The sequence below is a fragment of the Drosophila eugracilis genome, unplaced genomic scaffold (assembly GCF_018153835.1).
Source record: "Drosophila eugracilis isolate 14026-0451.02 unplaced genomic scaffold, ASM1815383v1 contig_2154, whole genome shotgun sequence".
NCBI lineage: Eukaryota > Metazoa > Arthropoda > Insecta > Diptera > Drosophilidae > Drosophila > Drosophila eugracilis.
The window spans coordinates 10,235,040-10,255,895 of NW_024573038.1; the positions used below are offsets into that span (position 1 = coordinate 10,235,040).

At 38.8% G+C, this 20,856-nt stretch overlaps 3 protein-coding genes across 3 annotated transcripts; all 3 read right to left on the reverse strand.

Annotated features, from left to right (window-relative positions):
* Positions 1 to 7,132: 7,132 nt before the first annotated feature.
* On the reverse strand, positions 7,133 to 8,623 carry LOC108113936. Its single transcript, XM_017224643.1, has 3 exons — positions 8,610 to 8,623; positions 7,853 to 8,337; positions 7,133 to 7,794 (listed from the first exon to the last, which is right to left on the reverse strand). Exons 1-3 carry the CDS (start codon positions 8,621 to 8,623, stop codon positions 7,133 to 7,135), a joined length of 1,161 nt encoding a protein of 386 aa, XP_017080132.1.
* A 160-nt stretch (positions 8,624 to 8,783) lies between these two features.
* Positions 8,784 to 9,593, reverse strand: LOC108114713. Its single transcript, XM_017225815.1, has one exon. It carries the CDS (start codon positions 9,541 to 9,543, stop codon positions 8,857 to 8,859), a length of 687 nt encoding a protein of 228 aa, XP_017081304.1. The 5' UTR covers positions 9,544 to 9,593; the 3' UTR covers positions 8,784 to 8,856.
* An 8,194-nt stretch (positions 9,594 to 17,787) lies between these two features.
* Positions 17,788 to 20,637, reverse strand: LOC108113937. Its single transcript, XM_017224644.2, has 4 exons — positions 20,062 to 20,637; positions 18,513 to 20,020; positions 18,264 to 18,296; positions 17,788 to 18,204 (listed from the first exon to the last, which is right to left on the reverse strand). Exons 1-4 carry the CDS (start codon positions 20,582 to 20,584, stop codon positions 18,127 to 18,129), a joined length of 2,142 nt encoding a protein of 713 aa, XP_017080133.1. The 5' UTR covers positions 20,585 to 20,637; the 3' UTR covers positions 17,788 to 18,126.
* Between the last annotated feature and the right edge of the window lie 219 nt (positions 20,638 to 20,856).

The following is a 20,856-nucleotide window of genomic DNA, read 5'->3' on the forward strand; positions in this document are numbered from 1 at the left end:
TTTATAATTAATTTTAACGAGAAATTCAAATTTTAACGACAATTTTTGAAAAATTTGTGTATTAAAAAATCGACGGAAAATTTGAATTTTAACAGAATAGTAACATTTGAATGTTAACGACTATGTAAATATGAATTTCTAATGTTAACGGATATGTTATGTTAACTTACTGTTAATCGAAATTTTTTGAATTTCGAGGTACTTATAACTCCCAACTGGTATTAGTCCATTTGTACACGACTAGGGCTCTGCTGGCCACCACTAATCAGTCAAGTCATTTCAAAGTGTATGCGTGTGTGTGCAAGTTAAAGTGTAAACAAGCGATATAATGAAACACCAGTACATTGGTGGTACGTGGACCCCAGGCGGATGCAGTGCACCATGGATGTTTTCCGGAAATACGTTTTCTGGAATTCTAGTTACGTGGAAGCTGGATATATAAGACGATACCTATAGCCCCGAAAATTTACTACGCCGAGCAGCAGATCAAGGTAAGTGGCCATGTTTTAATTTTTTATTGCATAAGCCTAGGGGCATATTTGCCTCGCATTGGCAATGATCTTCCTTATCTGATCTTCTAAAATAAGTTAAGTTAAGTTTGTCATACTGCGATCTCTCTTAGTCCGTCCAGTTATGGTTACCAGCTGCCCACTGCTTTTATTGTTCTTTTTTTTGGTCTACTGCCCCTGGGATTTTATGGACCAGCCACTCGGAGATACTTTGCTTGTTGGGAATAAATCTCTCTACTCTACATCTCTGCCCTGGAATCCGAGGCCTTCATCATCCGAAGCCATATCTCGAAAGTATTCCAAATGTAAGATATTTATCTTTTATTTTAATGCCACCATACGATAGTTTTATATTGAAAGAAGAATCAAGACTAGTTGACAGGAATATCAGTAATGTATATAGCTCAGTGGTATGTATTGCTCTGATCTTGGCTTAAAGCCTCCAATCATTTATATTAATGTTATTTAAAACCTCCTAAAAATGCAACAAAATAACCAATTAAAAACTGATTTCTATGCAAATTAATTTCCACCCTCAAAGAAAACAATAAAAACTTGAAACTTTTCAGAAAATTCTCTGGAAATTGAATGCTTTTCTTTTTGCTAGCTGCCAAGCATTTGTTACAATTGTATACCGCTTAAGGATACAGAATGGAGTGCAGTACGAAGTCCAAAGTCCAGACGACTTTCCTTTAGTGGCAATAACATTTCCCTTAGAATTTTCCCAAATAAAAAAAAAAATAACAAACAACAAATTGGTTTGTTGTTGTTTGTGTCGTTGCTTTCGCTGACTTGATGAAAGTTTATCTGCTCCATGGAGATTGTGAGCTGGCGGCCAAAAAGGAGCTGCAAGGACACAACCGAGCAAAGGCAAAAAAGTCGAATAATTGAACGCACTTCACGCAGATGTTGTCGGGATTGTTTTTTATGTCATTGCCGGTGGTGGTGGAGGTGGTGGTGTTGGTGGTGGTGGTGGCCAGAAGGATATGTTGTGTGTCCTGTGGCCTCCAGCGGAAATTATAATTTATATTTGGGTTTTCGCTCGGCCTCTGTGTATATTTTAATATTGCCACCTCTTGGTTGTAGGCCAGCTTCAGCCGGCTTCTTTTTTATTTTGATTAAAATGCATATTAAATATTTGGCAAGCAAACAAAAAAAAAAAAAAAAATATAAAAACAACTGAAATGTATCAAATAAAATGATAAAAAGAAAAAATACTCAGCAATATACATAAAAAATATAATATAAATAATTTCCTGCTACCATCTGAATTTATTTCCCGCTGTGGGTCTTGCTTCCTTCCGTCCTGGCGATAAACTATATACATACCCAACAAATATATATACATTTTGAGCTACGATCTGACCCGAACTTGCTGCAAATCCTTCGCCACGCATGCAGGGGCATAAAAAAATAAACAAACAATGAAAATGTTCCCCTGCTTTTGGGTTTATTTACATGTGCGTAAAGGGCATTGGATGAGATTGGGGACACACACAGAGAGAACCTTCAGGACCTACAGGAAGCCGTAAACGTTTTGATTTATATTGGAAATTGAGGTTCCCTTTTTTCTCTTTGACCGCCCCAATTTGGGGCTTTGTTTCTTTAATCGATATGTGATGAAGGGGCGGCCAAGTTTATTTTAGATTAATGCAAAAATAAACAAAGCAATAAGCAATAATTTAAAACGAATTATTTGTTGTACAAAACTGTCTTTCCTTTAAAAGCATTTCTTTCTTAGTTCGCTCACTTGAATTGGATTTTGATATCCTCAATTTGAGCAACAATTTCGTTCATTTTGACCAGCTTTTCATTTTTGGTCTGGCATAAAAAGCGAAACAACGAGCAGAAGGGAATAAAGTACGTGCTCTCAATTCAAATGAAATAAGAGGAAAATATGAAAATTGGAGAATGCAGGAATGCAAAGTGGATAGTGGAGGGCCAAGCGAATGGAGGGCATGGAGTGAGGAAATTCCGTTTCATTTTACTGGAAATTACTGTGGAGAATGTTTCCACAGCAAGACAAGACGACGTTGACATCCAATATCCTTATTGTTGGCCAGCGGAATTTATGGCTAACAAAGTCGTTAAGTAGGCTAAAGTGTGTGGCTGGCTGTGTGGAATCTGCAACGGCAAACGGCAACTGCAAGTGAGTGGAAAATGGCCAAGTCAGGGCCGCACCAAGTCATCGCAACTTGAAGCTAATGAGGTCATCAACGTCCCCTCTGGCCAGTGGCCACAAAATCCCGACCGCATCTGCATGCATCTACAACATCACTGACGTGGTTTGCGAAATTGAATTTTGAGTACTGCCAAAGTGCGGCCAGGTAGTACCTGATTGAGGTGTTTGATTAATGGCTGAACTGGGCTCTATCCCGTTCCGAAACTTGTTATTTGGCCCCCCAACTAGCCACTAGATAACCAGAGATCTGATTTCCATTCCGATTACAGGACGAGAACTTCATTTAGGATTGCAATAAATTGGAACTTCAGTCGTAGCTTTCTCTAGTTTAATCCGCTTAGCTTTCTCTTTCAAAGTATTTAAGACTTTGATGGAAAATGTGTTTTTTTATATAGAATTTCTACATTTTTGGTTCTCGTTTCTAGCCAATTGATATTTTAAGCGACCAATTTCATTAGTTCAACTATTTTTTGGCCCCAAGCAGAGTTGCCTTAGACCTTGGTAATAATAAAATGGTACCTTTTCTGCCTTTCCCAACGATGGCCGATGAGCTGCCTTCTCCTAATATTCTATTATTCTCTTGTTTATGACTTGACTTTAAAGGCTGGCCCCCACTCGACCGAAAGATGCCAGAGGATCAGGATGTTGAGCAGGAACAGGAAGAGGATGGGCAAATAAATTGGTTTCTGGTATAAAGGCATAAAACCATTAGAGATGCCAGCCCTACAGCCCACACAGGAAGGGTGCCACAGCCAGGCTCACAGCCTCAATTTGAATATGTGCGAATATTTATGTATACATACTCGCAGTACCTTCGTCTGAAAACATTTCATAACCCTTAACCATAAAAAGCAACGACAATTTCGTCCTTTACCTGCAGTCGTCGTCAGGGGAGATCAAAGGGTTTTCGCCATTGTCCTCGACGCCGTCAAGTCACATGAAAGTTTATGAATTCAGGCTTAAAGTGTGATTCTAATTAAGCGACGGCAATGACCTAAAAGCGAAACATCATTTGATATAGTTTTGGATTGTTTTGGATTAGATTGGGAATTAATTCGCGAGCTCAACGAGGTAAAGCACTTCATATTGTGACTATTTTTTGACCATTTTTGAGATCGATTTGACAAAAGTTATAATGCCTAGCGGCTAACTCAAGACTAAGACTTTAAAACCAAACTCTTTAAAGACTTTAAAATATGTAAAATATTTCTTAAAGATTCATGTAGACATTTCTGAACACTATAAAGTCATTTTTCTTTTGTGAAAAGTAAAATGATTGCGGGCAATCAAGTGGGACGAGGAAAGGGCCGTAAAAAGAACGTAAAACACTGGCTGCTAAAATATGTAAGAAACCGCAGCAGAAACAACAACAACTGCCAGCCAAATGGGTTAACACTCAGTTTTGCAACAAACCGTGTTTCGTGGAGGAGCATTCGGCGTTCCTGCGCTTTTTATCATCTTTTCTGGCCCGCCCAAAAGTCCCGCCGTCTTGGCCACAATTGGCATGTCGGTGTGCGGTTGCAGGATGTAGACCATAGCCTGTGGCATGTAGCCGGCGGCAGCCATGTGGGCCACCAAAATGCGGTAAAAAGATTACCCAAAAAGCGAGCGTGCTGCAAGACGTCGAAACGAGCAACGATGAGGTAACAACCGCTGGTGGCTTGGAAACGACTTTGCCATGCAAACCAAAATGTTATCATTCAGTTTCATTGTGGTGCTCCACGGCAAGTGGAGAACTTTAAGACTGGATAGCTCCTGGGGTAATTTCCATTTGAATCAGAGAAATGGAGAAATCTCATCAGTTAGCTTAAAAGGATTCACCTTAAATTTAGTTGTTAGTTTTTGAAGTCAAAGCTTGGGTTAGGTTTTAGAACTTTTCGGAAGAAAATGCTTAGAACAGGGGTGGTCAGAATTTGTTTTGTGGCCGAGCATTTACTAACACAAAAACCAGAAATCGTGCACATATTAAGTGACGCCTTTGTTTTGGTTTGCAGTTGTGCACTGAGAAAAAAAAACACTTTTTTTGATACTACGATGGTCCTCTGCGAAATAAACTCGAAAGCGCAAACATAAGTTATACAGAATGAATTCCAGTGCAAGTGTTCGATGATGGAAAGGAAGGAAAAAACAAGAACAAAATATATTACAGTTGGCGACGAAATGAGGCGGAAAGAAGAAAACGAAAAATTGTTAGTGGAATAGCAAGGATTTTGAGGGACGATCGAGGAAGAAACAAGAACAAATTATACTGCAGTTGGCGACGGAATGAGGTAAAAGAGGAAAACGAAAAATTGTAAGTTGGGCGAGGAAGCTCATAGGCGTTGAGGCACCCCTGCTTTAGAATAAACATATTTTGGTCTTCTATACCTAGCTCATAATCTATTTAATACCTAAAAGTTAATCAAATAATTGTAATTGATTTGTTTGTTATTGGCAATCGTATTAACCCAAAGATATGCGTCAATAAAATGCCATTCATCTGATAATCTGGTGGGCCAAAGAGGGCATTTTAAAGGCAAACTCGAATGATTTTCACTTCACAGTTCAATGAACTGGGCATAGTTCGATTGCTGGAGAAGGGAAACTTGAGGTTTCCGAAGCGACAAAATAGGAAAAGCGTTTGCCCGAGACACTTCAAGTGTAAATTTGATGGCCTCGAGGCGTTCGTATAACTGCAATCAATGATAAATCTACACGCAACAATGCGAATGGGAAAGTGTAAATATATATATATATATATATAGGCCAAGCTGTATAAATCTATATAAAGAACATGTGTGAGTGGTGCTGTGGCCCTCCAATTTTATCGCTTTCGTTACTGGAAATCAATTGAATTGAAGCGTTCCACAAAGGCGAATCGAATGGATACGTTTGTCGGGGCAATCTCGGAAGACGGATATCGGAAGTGAATGCTCCGGTTGTTCGGTGCCAGCAAACACCCTACAATGGTGGTCATTAGAACGCCTTAAAGCAGAACATATATAGTATATATATATATATCCGAACAATGTCTGGGGATTTTGCTTTCCATTCCCACTCAGTCAGATTATCGCTCGGCTGACAAATTGCCGGCCAGACAACGACTTCTGATGCCGCCAAATCCCCTCTGGAGCAGACTTTAATTCTCAATGAAGTCCAAGTGAAATAAAAAAGAGAAGAAGAAGAATGAAAACCCTGAAAACCCAGAAACATAAAAGCGAAAATGTATTTCAATCTATTTGGCGCAGTCTATAGGTGGCGACTGCTGGCCAGAAAAGATTTATGGCCCGCTCTCGTTAAACGCTCTGTCAGGAGACAACAAACAAAAGGGCTTTAACCGATGGCAGGGATATGGATATTTTAACTGAAAAGGGGTGAAAGCAACAGCTGAATTATTCAGCCGATTTCGAAATGGAAATTTAAACTGCAGTTGTAGGTTGAAATCAATACACTTCGATTTCGATGTTTTCGAATTATGGGAAACAAATTGCCACTTTCTACAGGGTTTCAAGTCTGAAAGTCGACTAATTTTACATTTATTTATAAAATATCTATTGAAAATATATAAAGTTTACAGAAATAATAATAATAAAACCAACTAACCAAGCACTTTATATAGCAGTTACCGAGAGACAGGGTTGGCATTTTCCGAACACGAAATCTCACGAATAATGTGTATGTGACAGGAATATAAATTCATATTACAGCAAATGTGTGTACAAATTCAGCCAGAACCACGCCCATTTTGGCCTGAGGGTCGGAAGTATAACGAGCTGCCCCCCTTTCACATCCCTTCCCAAAAAAGAGGAGACTCTAATGTGACATTTATAAGTGCCGGGCGACGGATGGGCGACGTTGCATGTGCCACACTGACGAGCAAAGTGCATTTTTCATCATTCTCCCAGAAGGGCCAAACTACTTGCACAACTATTTTTGAGATACTCATATCATGTTCTTGCTTTGGCACTTGAGTATGCCAAATTTGCGACATACTTTTAAAGTTCTTTGAAGGCGGGGCTAAGATGGAAAGACTTCAGGAATATTAGGTTCAGCCCAGGCAATATGAATTAAGTTTGATAAGTTTAAGTTCTGAATTAGCAATTTTAGCAACTGAAGTTGTTACTTCGAAGTGTATTTCACTAGCTCGTCTTTGTAGTCGTCACAATCTGTTCGGTTGTCCAAAACGAACTGTTCTTTATTTCTCTTTCTTATTCTGTCCTAGCATAAATTATACATGGATTGGTATCGTGCGAATAGGACACACATACTCTATGTTAGCATGATCTTTAAGTAAACGAAAGGGAGGGGAATACATTGTGCTTACTGTTTGTCACTTATGCTAGTGTGACCGCCTGCTACAAATGCTTAAATCACTCAATTAAAACTCTGTTTAAATGAGATTTATTATCTAATAATTATCACTCTTTTTTTGTATGCTTAGCCAAGATAAATATAAACTAGCTTAACTAACTTTATCTACTACCAAGACTATATCACTACCTTCTTTAAGTCTAATAGCATCATTTAGAATCTTTGTATTTACATTACCAGCTGCGATTCTTAGAAGTTTCAGTTTGTTACACCTCGCAATGACTGCCAATAAGGAATGGGATATATCCAGTGGGGAAAACATCGAGATACACACCTCCTCCAGATTCGCTAGACTGCCCAGCATTTCCACATAATCCGTCGTTGAAAAGAAGCCCTTGAAGTACCTTAAGCTCTGGATTCGTACTAACTGAGAGGTCTCCTGCAGAGTAAGACTTCCGCCATCGATGGACAGGTGCGTCAACTGTGATTTGGCCGCCAAAGCTGAGAGAAGTGGCTCAAAGGAGCCGCTCCTACGAATCCCAAAGTAAGAGAGTTCCCTAAGCTTGGGAAGCCTGGCCAACGGCAAGTAATCCGAAGAATTCGAAGACATACCAAACTTAAGGACCTCCAGATTCTTGCAGTGGGGCACTATGTCACCCAGGTTTTTCTGAATACAGGCATAGCCAATATGAAGGCTACCAAGCTTTCCATTGGATTTACAGGTTTTCACCAGAGTTGCAAGTGGAATTTTTGGTACAAGGATCTGAAGGTTTTCAAGATGCTGAAGCTGACTTAGACGTTCCAAGCTGCAGTCTAATAAATAAGGCAGAAATTTATCACTTCTGTTAGATTTCAAGATTCTTTTGCTTACCATCTCTAGCATGCAGTTTCAAACTTCTTAGACTCGGCAAATATCTAACAGCTGTCAGAATTCGATCGAAGGGCTTCTCAATGGGTGTGATCAGCATGGACAGCTGCTTCACTACCAACTGCTGCAACCCAACCATTCCGAGCAAAGTCTGACAGAGAACTTCAAAACAGTTTTTTGGAGCTATGCATCCATAGTTTCGAAAGCATCTGGCCGTATCAAAATGATCCAGATCGATGGTTAAAGACTCAACCGCCTCCCGACAGATGCAAAATTTGATAAGCTCCAGTCTCGTACAGTAACTTTCGAGGATATATTCGCGGAATTTACCACACCATTTAGTTATTAAAAGCTGTCGAAATCTTTGGCATACTTGGGCAAAACTAATGCTGTCTTCAGTGGGCAAATATTCCAATATATAGTAGAGGCAATCCTCATTGAGATCTTCCATATTTGCGGAATTAATTTCAGAAGCGTTCGAAACAAAACTGAAATTGAAATCCCCATTCTAATCGAAGGCAGGCTAAAGACACGTCGACACTTTGTTATGAGTAATTTAATGTTATTTTCGCTCAGAACAGATACGTTTTCGTCAGCAATTGAATGGCAAACCAGTTTATTTGGTGCTGACCTAGGCCAACGTGTGCAATGTAAATGGGATTTAAAGCTGCGTCAGCTGATTCGAAAGTAAAGAGCTTTTTCTTTATTTGCGTCATTAAGATTTTAGCTAGAAAAAGCTTTATAAAGAAGATAATTATACTCTTTAATCGTCATGTTAATAGGAATACTTGTTGGACTTGTCCTTTTGTCCTATTTTCTGTATAGCAGCTATAATCTCAGGAACTTTGTGTGGTCAAAAGTTGAGGTAAAACATGCAAATTCTATCTATAGCTTTATTCTTGCTTTTAGTTTTCTTTATTATTAATCAGAATCATTACAGAAACCACATGCCATTTATTTTAACACTTAAATACCAACAGATAATGAAAAAATAATATCTTTAACATTTATGGCCTTAGGAATTTCGACATTCTCTGATCTCCGGCTCCGAAATGAGTGCTTTTCGCCTGATTAGGAAAGTTCTTTCGTTTCTTTGGCATGGTCTTTGCACTGTTTGACACTTTCACTGGCAAATTTTTAGCCATGGCCTTCGAAGTTGGAGCAGGATGAAACCGTTGACAGTCATCCTTGGCTGGTTGGATTGCTAGGATTTGGGGTCTAGAACTTAGACAAGAACCCTGCAGCAGTTCCGCGGCAGTGACACGTTTCATGGCTATGTAGTGACCGCAAATTTGTGGCAAAAATATCTCCGATTCGAGGACCTCACATTCCACCAGCACCACATTGACATTAGAGATTAGTTTGAGAGAAAATTGTTGGCATTTGGGACCATCATCTGCGGGACTGGTGAAAGAACCTCCATTGATAGACGGGGTCCAGGGCGCTAGACCAGCCGTTGCCGTTGTCGCTCGCTGCTTAATATATGGACGCTGAATGATCCGGCCTTGATCTTGACCCTGGCTTGACTCCTCGTTACCTTCCAGTTCCCAATTTGGCCTACGATTTTGTATAACATTTCTCAGCACAATGCAATTGTTGCAGACATGAGGCAGAAAGATCTCAGATTCGTGACCAGGAGCCGCCACGAGAACAACATTTTTGTCAGACAGCAGTTGAATGTGAAAGCTTGCCATGGCAAATAATATTTTAAAATCATACGAAAAATTTAGATAACTATTTTAAGTTGTTTATATTTATTACTTTGATTACTTTTTCTAGGAAATAATTAGGCCCTAAAGTGAAAAACTTTCAAAATACTTTTGCTATATTTGAGTCAAAGTTTAACCATCCTTTCAAGGTTTTCCTTAAAACATTTCTATAGCATGATTATTACTCCTTAAGATCCATTTAGTTCTATATACTGATAATAAACAAAGAACTATTGACCAGTTGTGGGCACGCCCAAACTATTATAAAAAGCTTATAATTGAATTTTTTACAAAGTGCTGTGCTGGTTAAACGACTTACCTTTAGCAAAGTGGCCATGCCTTCGGACACATCGTGGCTAGCCATTTTTTTGGTCATAAAATACGAGTACCAGCCACTGAAGGAGCTGGAACCTTTAATAGTTGGGACCATAAATTCGCTAGCCCTGTTCCGCAATTACGGGGCTATTGGTTTCTGGTACATCGCTGATAGCTGGCTCGAAGTCCTTGCCTTTGTCTTGTCTTTTTATTGGCGACTTTCAGGAAAGTTGACGCAAATTGGTAGCATTAAATTGGTCGGGCTAAATGGAAGGAAATGGTTAAATTGATCCCTTTACTACACTGAATAGCCGGTGCGGTACATCAGCGATGTTGGCTTCATTATATTCACTATTAAAGATTGATTTCAGGCTGTAGGAATTTTTGATTTCATGTTCTTGATGAGCTCGTTAGCAGATTGGTTTTCTGGTGTCTGACATTTTTGTTGATTTTTACTCATGCCCAAAAGGATTGATGTAAGTTAGTGCTTCAATGATCTGTCAGCGCTTGTCCTGTGTCCAAAAATGTGTGTAATTTAATCAGACGGAGGCCCCTGAAAATAAAGTAGGTCTAATGTGCGAAAAAGATGACAGGCAATGTGTTTGGTAGTCCCAGCCGCAGGCCAGGACCTCTGATATTGTATTATGTTTTATCCTTTTTATATCTGCTTCTGTGTGTTGTCTTTGCTGTTGGCCAAATGAGACGACGACGCAACGACGACGACGAAGACGACATTTGCATAAGTAAGAAAGTGTGAAAGTGGCACTGGGTGGTGGGTATCCTTGGATATTCCTGAGAGTGCCTTTGCCTTCTCGAGAGCTGCTTTTTGCGCTTTTTGACAAATGACTTAAAGCCTTTTGGGGCAACCAACGGGCTATGAAAAGGGTTCAAGTAATTTGTTGAGACTCTTGAATATTGAATGCGAATGTGGACCACGTGCAGGCCCACAGCCGTATAAAAATGAAATATCTTCCTCTGCGAGGCAGCAAATAAACAAACAAACAAGAAAAGTGAAAGGAAAAGCCTTTAGCCACCATGACACAAAATGCTTTATGTAATTTTTGCCATTTCGTAGGGTCCCATCAACATTTCATATCACATTAACCATCCAATGTCCTTGCGCTGGGTAAAAGCTTAATATGAAGTTAAGAAACCAACTTAAATAGTTTTTATTTTCTTAATTAAAATATGAAATAGGAAACTTGGTTTCTCCTTATCTTATCTTTTATGAATGCGAAAAGTACAGATGGTCAGAAACCGCTTAACCCGAATGAAGGCACATCTGTCTTTCATGTGCGTGATGAAAATCTCCGAAATATGAGTTCAGATTGGCTTACTCGTAATGCTTGTGCCCGGTTACATTTCGGTTTTTATTGCACCAACCAACTGGCAAGGATGTCCGCTTAAGAAAGTGATGGAGGAGGGGAGGTGGGCCCTTAATCCGGAAACTTATTTATGTATGCCTTTCCGGTCGTTTCCTTGCCCCAACGCATTTCTCGCATGTGTAAGTTCCGTTTATTGTCACACAGACAATCGCACAAACAAGCGTGTGTGTGTGTTTGGCTGTCTGGTGGATTGGTGGGTGGCTGGCTGGCTGACTGGCTGACTGGCTAGTGGGCTAAAGTGCTTGCCATTCTTATGACACGCCCGCGCGCACACTTTCACTTTACATAAGCCCGGTGGCCGGGGGGTCCTTTGGCAGGACCAAAGCCGACGTGTGTGTGTGTGTGTGCTTCTGTGCTTGTGTTGACAACACTTGATAATTCCTTGCATACACGCACTTTGACTGCAAGACACACTATTATCCATTGCCATCTCGCATACACATGTATCCACAAGATACTCGTACTTTACTCCCATTCTGCCCTTGGGCATCTGGAGTTTTCTTGTCTGCGGCTTTGAATTATTTAAAATTGTTTAGCCAGCTTCAAATATGATGCTATATATATATTATATATATTCATAGGCAGTCGCTCGATGCGAAATATAATATTTGTCCTGGTCCATAAATTTTGATTTACAATATGGCCCGCGGGCTGTCGTTTAGCTTTTAATCGTGCTCTGGGTTAAGTACGTCAAGTTTATTGAGCCATTGGAGACATTTCATCCTGCGGATGTTATCGTTCAGAATGAAAACCCCCTTAAAATATATAGAATTTCCCATCAGGAACATGCATTTTCATCTCAGCAATGATATTGAATTGTCGATTGGTTTGGTTTTCCTTTTTTAAGTTGGTGTTTTGACCCCATGCTGGGTTAATTTAATTAACGTTCAACGCAAAGAAATTACTTGCTGCTTCTCGATGAAAAGTTTTACAGCTGCGGCTGGCGGAGACCTTCGCGGAAAAGCCAAGGAGAAAGGAAAATGCCTGGCAGTCAGGCCATAGATCAAAGCACGCCTGCTGAGCACGGCTTTTCCGCTCTTTCCTTCTTGTATTTGTATTTGGTTGGTTGCTTGCTTGCTTGCTTGCTATACTCCTATATGTATATGTCAGCAGGTGTGTGTGTGCGTGTGTGCGTATGCTGAGCCTTCTCTGTGTTATATGTATAAAGTAGGTCAGTAGTAGTGCCGTGCCAATAAAAGTTAATGCTTCCAGGTGAGAGCCTGAGCGTGTGTGTGGGATGCGTGTGTCCTCCTGGCCTGTTGATATTTTTTAATATTTATAGAATTTTAAAATGCCCGTTAAGTGTAGATATTAAACATTTAAATTCGGAAAAACCGTTGTTATGGCTTTTCCAGAACGCTTTAAGTGACTTTTGTTGAAAACTCTTTATTGCTAGAATTTCTTCTAGTGTTTTTTGCTTTCTTTCTTTTCTTTATTTTATTAGCTGTCTATTTAAACTTATCGATTACATTTTCTTTCTATATACACTTATTTCCTCATCTGACAAACTTTTCTTATAATTTTTATAAGATTATTTTTAGTTTTTCTCACTTTTTACTGTCGTTGAACTGTTAATGTTAGAAAACTGAAGTTCTGGTACTCAATGATTATTGCCTTTTTAGGTTTTTACAATATTTGGACATAAAAGAAGAAATCAGTGTTCAGGATTCCTTGTCTGGTCAAGATCTACATACTCCAATGTTTCTATTCTGGGTGATATTAAACCCTGTCAGCTGAAGTTACTAAGACTTATAACAAAAAGCGTAAGAACTATAAATATTAATGCTGATGATCTTATTAGTTCCTCTAGTTATACTTACACAGCTGTGTTTCTGTAATTTTAATAAAAGCATGTCAAGTCTACAGCCCTTCAAGAGAGTGCAGAAGCATCGTCAACCTATAACTAACTTATTACTAAGGACATAGCGCCATTTGCCTAGTTTAAGGCAGCTGCAAATATTAGTGCCATGTAAGTTTGAGAAATTATTAAAAATTTGAAATTAATAACAAAAAAATCTTTTAAAAAAACCAGTCAACATTGGCCAACTTCACCGACTTGAAAGTATTCTACAGATAAGAAAATTCCACTAAACTAAAAACCGCTCATCTCTATGGCCAAGTGAGCAGTTGCAATCTTTAGGATATAGTAATCAAACTATTGATTGTTAAATATATATTTTTTAATTTATCAAATATCTGCTAAGAAGCGGCTTCTACTCAAGGCGGGGGCATAGCCTACTTTTTCATAAATTCAAATTGTTCGCTTAAAAGAAAATTGTTTATTTATATTTTACCCAAACCATGAATAATGAAAGCACCTGCGGGGTTCGAGGCCGAAAAAAAGTTGAAAGTAAAAAGCGTTTTCGGGGATGGTGGTGGAGTGGCATTTCCAATTATGCGAAACTCCGAACTGTTAATGAAATGTGTCAGAAACAATTTGGTATAATTTTTCATTTAAAGCGAAAAACAATTTATAATTAGAAAAGGCTCTTAGAGAGTAAGAAAACAAGGACGAAAGCGACACCTGTTGTGCAATCGGGAAACTCGCAGACTTTTCTCTTATTTAGTTCTTTTTTCTTCTTCTGTTTTTTTGAATGACAGTAAGCAGGACAAACAAACACTGATTGCGGATTGACAGGAAGAGAACTAACGGAAACGGAAGTAACTCAAGTGTGACGGAAGTGGAAAGTTGGCGGCTAACAGGAAGCGGCCAATGTGTTGTTGAGAAAAATGATTGTTTCTATTTCAGATTTTGCTGTCTGTGCTAGGTAAACTTTTTTAAACTTATTCTAAAAATATACTAAAGCAGCAATATAAAAATAGAATTAAAAATAAAGAAGTATCATTTGAGAAATACTTTCAGTTACTCTTCAAACCCCGTTGAATGCCAAATCGTTTTAACATTAATTAACTTGTTATACAACTGTTTGGAAATTGATTGCCTTGTTCCTGCCGTTTGAGAACTTGAGAAAGTAATTGCATTGCTTGACAAAGGCCCGAAAACAGAACCCTTGTGACCTTTACACTGTTCACAGTCTTAACTTACATACACATTGCCCTCGAGCCAGAAGTCTGAAAGTTTTTGGCAAAATCCCTTGGCTTGTTGACACTTGAACTAACCTGACATGGTGCAATGCTCTAGCCGACTATTTCGTAATTGGATATTTCGAAACATTTTAAAATGTCGTGCGAATTTCCGTTGCCGAAGATGCTGAAGTTGGTGAAGTGTTTCAATTAAAACTTGCTCAACTTGTTGACATTTATCGAACACAAAGCCATCAGTGTCACATCCGGATCTGACTACGGTTCTTTTTGTCTAGCTAAACGCTCGCAACCCCACATCCTGTCCGCCCTTCATATCCTAGGGGTCTCCTCAACATGATGGTAGTTCTTAATGTCATTGTTGAAGGGTTCATAGCTCCTAGCTGGTAGCTGGTAGCTGGTAGCAGACATCTCAGTGCAGTTTATATGATATTTTCCAAGGAAGTGCATTTGCCAAAGGACATTTCTCGGCAATAACCAGAAACAGAGCTCTGCAATCAATGGTTGACTGGCTTTTGGGGAGTTGGTGGTTGGCAAAATCAAGTTAAAAGTCATTTCATTTATATCGAAAGTTGAGTTCTCTTGTCACAAATAGTTTGCTGGCTGTCGGTTTATTGACTTGTTAAAAAATAGTTTAAAAAACAAAATCAAACTAAATTAAATCAAACTACCTAGCATGGCTTTCGTGTATCTCATTTATCTCTGATTTAAATTCTATTCTATAAAAAAAACACACATTTAATATGCTTTTTAAGTGCTTGCCTTTTTTTTTTTGCTGCTTTAATTACTTTTCTATTTATTAATTTTTTACATTTAGAAAACTATTTTAGGCTAGAAAAAAAAAGAGATTTTTCTATTTAAAAAGCCATTTATTTGAACATTAATGACTGCGAACAGGTAGAAATAAATTAATGTTTGCCTCTCATTAACTCAATGGCTTTTGTCCATCGATGCATTTAACAGATGTTCTACGATTAATTGACCTATTTCGAGAGGGAAAGAAATTAATTTCCCATTGCCTTTAAGCCATCAACAATGCATGGATTAATGTCACAGACCTGAAACCTGAAATTTATGTAACAAGAAATATATTTGACAGACTTGTGACGGCGAATCTCTCTTAGGGACCTGAGATTTTGTCACACGCGTGCAAAGTGATTGCGTTTTGTTGCCATCAAAATAAGCATAAATAATCCAATTAATTGACAACGGCGACACGAGGCATCCTTTTGGGACCTCGAGTAATTGGTTTAAGGCTTGGGGCCACTCCACTACCTGAAAGTGCCGGTTTGAAGTTTCAGTTTCGGCGCAGATTCAGGTGTATTTGATGGGAAGCTCTTACAGCTCTCTTACACCTTTACCCTTGAAACCCGCACAAAATGGCTAATTGGTTGCACAGAAAGGTAGGTAATTGGCAGGGTGAGTAACGGGGCGGTCCAATCGGACCCGCGGCGAACAGTTTAATTGAATCTGCCCGGAAGGGTTCTTTCTAATAAATAAACCGTCGCCAGGGAGAATGAAATGTAGAACTTCCCATCAATGGCTAAAATGTATCTCATGAATTTCAAATATTCGAACTACAAGGGACTAATATTGACCCAAATTATTGTTTCTGCTGTTGTTTTTCTTTGTAACAACTTTTTAAGCCATGAAGTAAATAAGCCCTCTGGCTATTTTAATCAGCACAAAGTTAACATTTCTATATAAAAAAACTCATCGTTTGTAAGCTTAAATACATGTCCTCAGTATTATCAGAATACTTTGCCATTTTTTCGTTAACCAATTTTTTGTTCGCTTTTACAAATTTCAATAATTAAAACGGAATGAAGTTCACTTTGCGACTTTAACGGATGAATTGATGGGCAAAGTCAGCGAACCGATAAATTCGAGTTCATAATTCTTCGCCATGCATTTTGTAATTAAGTGCACAAATATTTATGCCTGGCTTGAGGGTTGATATTTTTTCGCATTAAATGCATAATTAGCGCTGCTCTTTTTTCTCCCCAATGATGTAGTTTAATAAACTTTCGACGTATGCCTTAAATAAATAGCAGAAAATGCGTTGACCTCTCTGGCTAGCCTTGATTAAAATAAATGTGAGCCATAAAAGGCAAAAATATTCGAATGCATTTTATAGGCCATGCCTGGCCTGGACTTTAAACTGCGCTTTTTTTTCTTTCTGCATCAATATAAATATATTCCTGAATTTTCGTTTTTTGTCTTTTTGTTGTTTTCCCACCACTCTTAACGCTGTGTGTGAATGGAAAACCCGCACCCGAAATGTGAGAATTCATTCAATTGCAATTGCAAATTTGTGTCACTGAACTGTGAAACAATAAAGATTATCCGGGGCCGGAGATGAGAATGCGATGTATGACCGGGTTTCGGTTACCAATTTGAATATCACTTGGCCTGACTTTCGAGGCAAGAAAAGCGAAAAGGATTTATCATCTGACAGCTTAAGAGTATATATATCTGACTAATGAGAACGAATTTAAAACCGATACGTTTGTATATTTAATGATAGACCTGAATTAATGGCAAATGTAGATGCCACAAGGATCTGGTTTCACGGATGAGTGCGTCTGTGCATCCGTTGACATTCTGTCTGATTAAGAGTAGATGGCAAGTGACCAGGCACTGATTGGAAAGTTCTTTGTGTTTTCTGGACCATTGTTTGCCTTTGGCTCAGTGATCAATGCTCGGAAGCCGGGCATTAGGATGGCCTTTCGATTGGCCAAGTCGTGTCTGGGAATGGCTATTTGCATGGCACTCAACTACTTTGCTCCCGATTTGCTAGCATTCTCTCTCTCTCTCTCTATATATATATTTAATTAGCAGCAGTCTCAACAAAATTGCCCGACAGCTGACAAATTATGCCAATGTGGTGGCATAGTCTGTCCCAGTGTCCCTGTAATAGGACGACATGACGACATTACGACAGGACTCGGGCACTAATGCACTCGTCCTAAATAATTTAACATTCTTTGTCTCTTTCCAGCGATGGCTCTCTCTCTCTCTCTGGCATGTGTGTGTGTGTGTGTTTCAACGAGTTTTCAGTGCGTAAATAAAACAGAAGTTCTGCTCGATGCTTAGTTTGCACACGATGCGTATACGCAATTTACAATGCATTCGAGAAGTGCCCCCAGGCACTTTCAACACCGCAACACACACACACACACACACCAAGAGTGCCAGCTGTTGTCTATTAAACGTCAATTCCAATTTCTAACTGGCTTAAAAATTTGCAATTGCTATTGCAATCGTAAAACCTTGCCAATCAGGGTATAGAAAATCCCCTTCAATTCCACAAATATTTTCCCAATTCGATTTCTCTACTTGCTCATTTCATTTTGATTTTGGGCAAATAGCCAACAATCTAACACGCCATTTCCCAAAAGTCATTATTTAATTATAATTTAAGCCGCAGAGCAGCTGAAATTCCGCTCAATTGCATTTCCCCCGAAAATAAACACCTGTCATTCGGTTGGGTGGTGAAAGTGCAGCTTCTCGGCAAGTACAAGCCAGAATCTTGTTGATTTTAATCAAAATGCAAACTTACTTGTAAAGTAAATACTTGTCTTTTTCCGGTGTGACAGGAAAATGCCTGCCAGTGTAGGAGGTACTCGTATATATGTTTAATTTATTTAATTTCATCCAGGCATGTAGGCCAGGCAGGTGCAAATTGAATTTATTTAATTGCCGACTAAGTTCGTTATCAACCAAAATTTATGGCACTTACAAGTTGCTTACACAAAGGGATTGAAAAATGATTTATGAGCCTAAGTAAGCGTTTTAATAAAATCAAATAAAAATTCTCTACAAACTAATCAAAACAATGTTCGTTTTCAATGTATTTTACTGTCAGCTGCATGAGTTCAAAAGGTCTTGAGATTAGAAGAAGCTAAAAAGAAATATTTATGAATAGAATTTAATGAGTTTTCCCATTGCTCGAAAACATACCTGTTTGTTACTTAAGTTTGGAGAGATACACATCTGAAATTAAGGAAATAATTAGGGTTTTTTTTTTCTTATAAGATTGTTTACATACAGGGTGGCCCATGTAGCGTTTGCTTTTTGAACTATTAATAATTTTGACTTTCATATTTCCAATTTCATTGTCAATGTGTCAGATATTTAGTACAAGAGTTGGGATATATAGATATTTTTATAGAGATAACGCAAATCTTTCGTGGGCCACCCTTAGCTTACCTGTGGTACTGATCTGTTAGGAATGCATTTCAAGCCTATGGTCATATCCAAGTCCTCCTGCATATCTGCATCTCTGTTCATCAAAACCATAGTTTGAATTCCATCTAAATATTTCTTGGTAATTTCATTGACAGGAACATTCACTGCCAACGAACTCAGCTTACGACAGCTCTTTAGCAATGGTCCCAGGCATTTCGGATAGGAAACATAACTGGGACGGTGCTGGGAAAATATCTCAATATCTTCCAAGTATTCTAGCTTAGCCAGAGGCTTAATATATATCAATTTCTGAAATCCGCATGAGATTTTCCTCAAAAACTTCAGGCTGGCCAAAGCTTCGGCAGCGGATTTATTGAGGTATTTGTCATCATCAACTTCAAATAACGTATATGGTGTGCTGATATAAATCTCATTCAGGGTGTTCAAGTTCAGAGCAACGAGATAGTAAAAGAGCTGGGGAGTCGGCATGTTTATACATAGAAACGTAAACGATTTCAGATTTTTCACCAAAGGTAGTGGCAGTTCATCATATGCATAGTCATGGCTATACAAAATTTGCAAGTTACGCGTTTCCCGATCCAGGTCCATGGTGCAAGCATTACTTTTGATCTTCACACCCAGCTCCAAGAACAGATGTAATGTCGTTTCCATTGACACGATCATTTCATTGGACAGACCCAGACTTTTAAGGCCTTCGAATTTCAAAAAAGGTTCAAAGCTAACCGAACGATACATTTCGGGATCCCTAGTGGAAATATCCAGGGTTCCCTTGGCAGTGAAGAGCATTTCGGAATCAAAACTGGAAACTTTGACGTGTTTTCTTAGTAATTCTGCAATGGCATCGGTTACTAGGTGACCGTTATTACGAATGGTCAATCGATTCAGTGTTTGGTTGTCCAAGAGGTGTCTAATGCTCTTGGGATCGCAAAATCCGCACTCCAATGTCCTAAGACCTTTGATTTTCGTAATAACCTCTGCCATTTCATCATCAATATCAAACTTAAGGCACAATCGCATGAGTTTTGATTTTGGTTTTTCACCAAGAGCCCTGAGAAGCTGAAGGATGGGCGTATTTTTCTCAGAACTTGAGTCTCCTCCAACAACCGACTCGTATTCTGAGTCCATTTTGGATCTTTTCGGTTGATAGTCCACATCCATTTCCATTGGCTGTGGTGTATCATGGAAAAGGAAAAGTTCTTTCTCTGGCTTGACAATCTCCAATTGCTGTAGCTTATCCAAAAGTGCCAGTCCGACATAGATATTATCTCTGGCAAATTCATTATGTAATATATCCGATTGCATGAACTTCAGCTGCTTCAAGTTGGGGCAATGACGAACGATTTGGGTTAGCTTGCCGTGGTCGGTGAACCGATTAACATTCACTTCCAAGGAGGTTAGTGTGGGATTGTTAGAGCAGAACTCTTCCAGGTCAAACATATTGAAATTTCCCTTTAGCCTCAGCTTAGAAATATTCCGAAAGAACTGAAGGCCGTTTATAAAATGATTATCTGCAATACAGGAAATACTTTAGTGGGAAATATAATATATAATCGTAGGAATTTGCCTGATATATCCATAATGACCTCCTTGAATTTGGGCTTCTTATCTGGATCCAGCATAACGCGGCTACCCCTGCCCTGCAGTCCCATCATAATTTCATCGAATATTCTATTAAATTCCGCATTGTACTCCTTGGTGTCATAGCTCAGCTCAACGGTCTTAAGCATGGGATTCTCCATCAGTGCCTTTATATATATGTCCATGTAATGGTCTTTATTTTTGTCAGTGGCTCTCTTTAAGGCTTTTAGAATTTCAATAAACTTGACTGTTATCTTTTTGTGGCCGTTTACATGCAGAAGATTGATCTCTAAGCGGTCGTACATTAGTCTCGACCAGTCCCAAACCACACGTCGAAATCTCTTGCAGGTGGCAGCAAAATTAAAGATATCAGCATACTTGATGGGGGCCACAGTTTCCTTGCTATTCGCCATTTCACAGTTCTGCATCATTAGGTCCAGTATGTGGAATAATTCATAATGTGTAAGATCTGTTATAGTCTTTGAACTCCCCATTTAAGCGTAATATTTATTTTTGAAAAATTCCAAACGATCGAAGAAAAGACACGTCAAATTCGCGTTGGTTTTGTAGATGTACTGAGTTTTAGCTCTCAGAGAGTTGCAATTGCAATCGCATGGGAATGCACTTAAATAAGATTTCCCTTTATTTTTTGGGGTAGCTTCGGCTTGCCATATGCTAAGTGTGACTTTATAAGATAGGTTGAGATATTCTGTTAGTTCATCATTATTAATCTTCATAAATTTCATTTCATAATTACTAAGTTTCT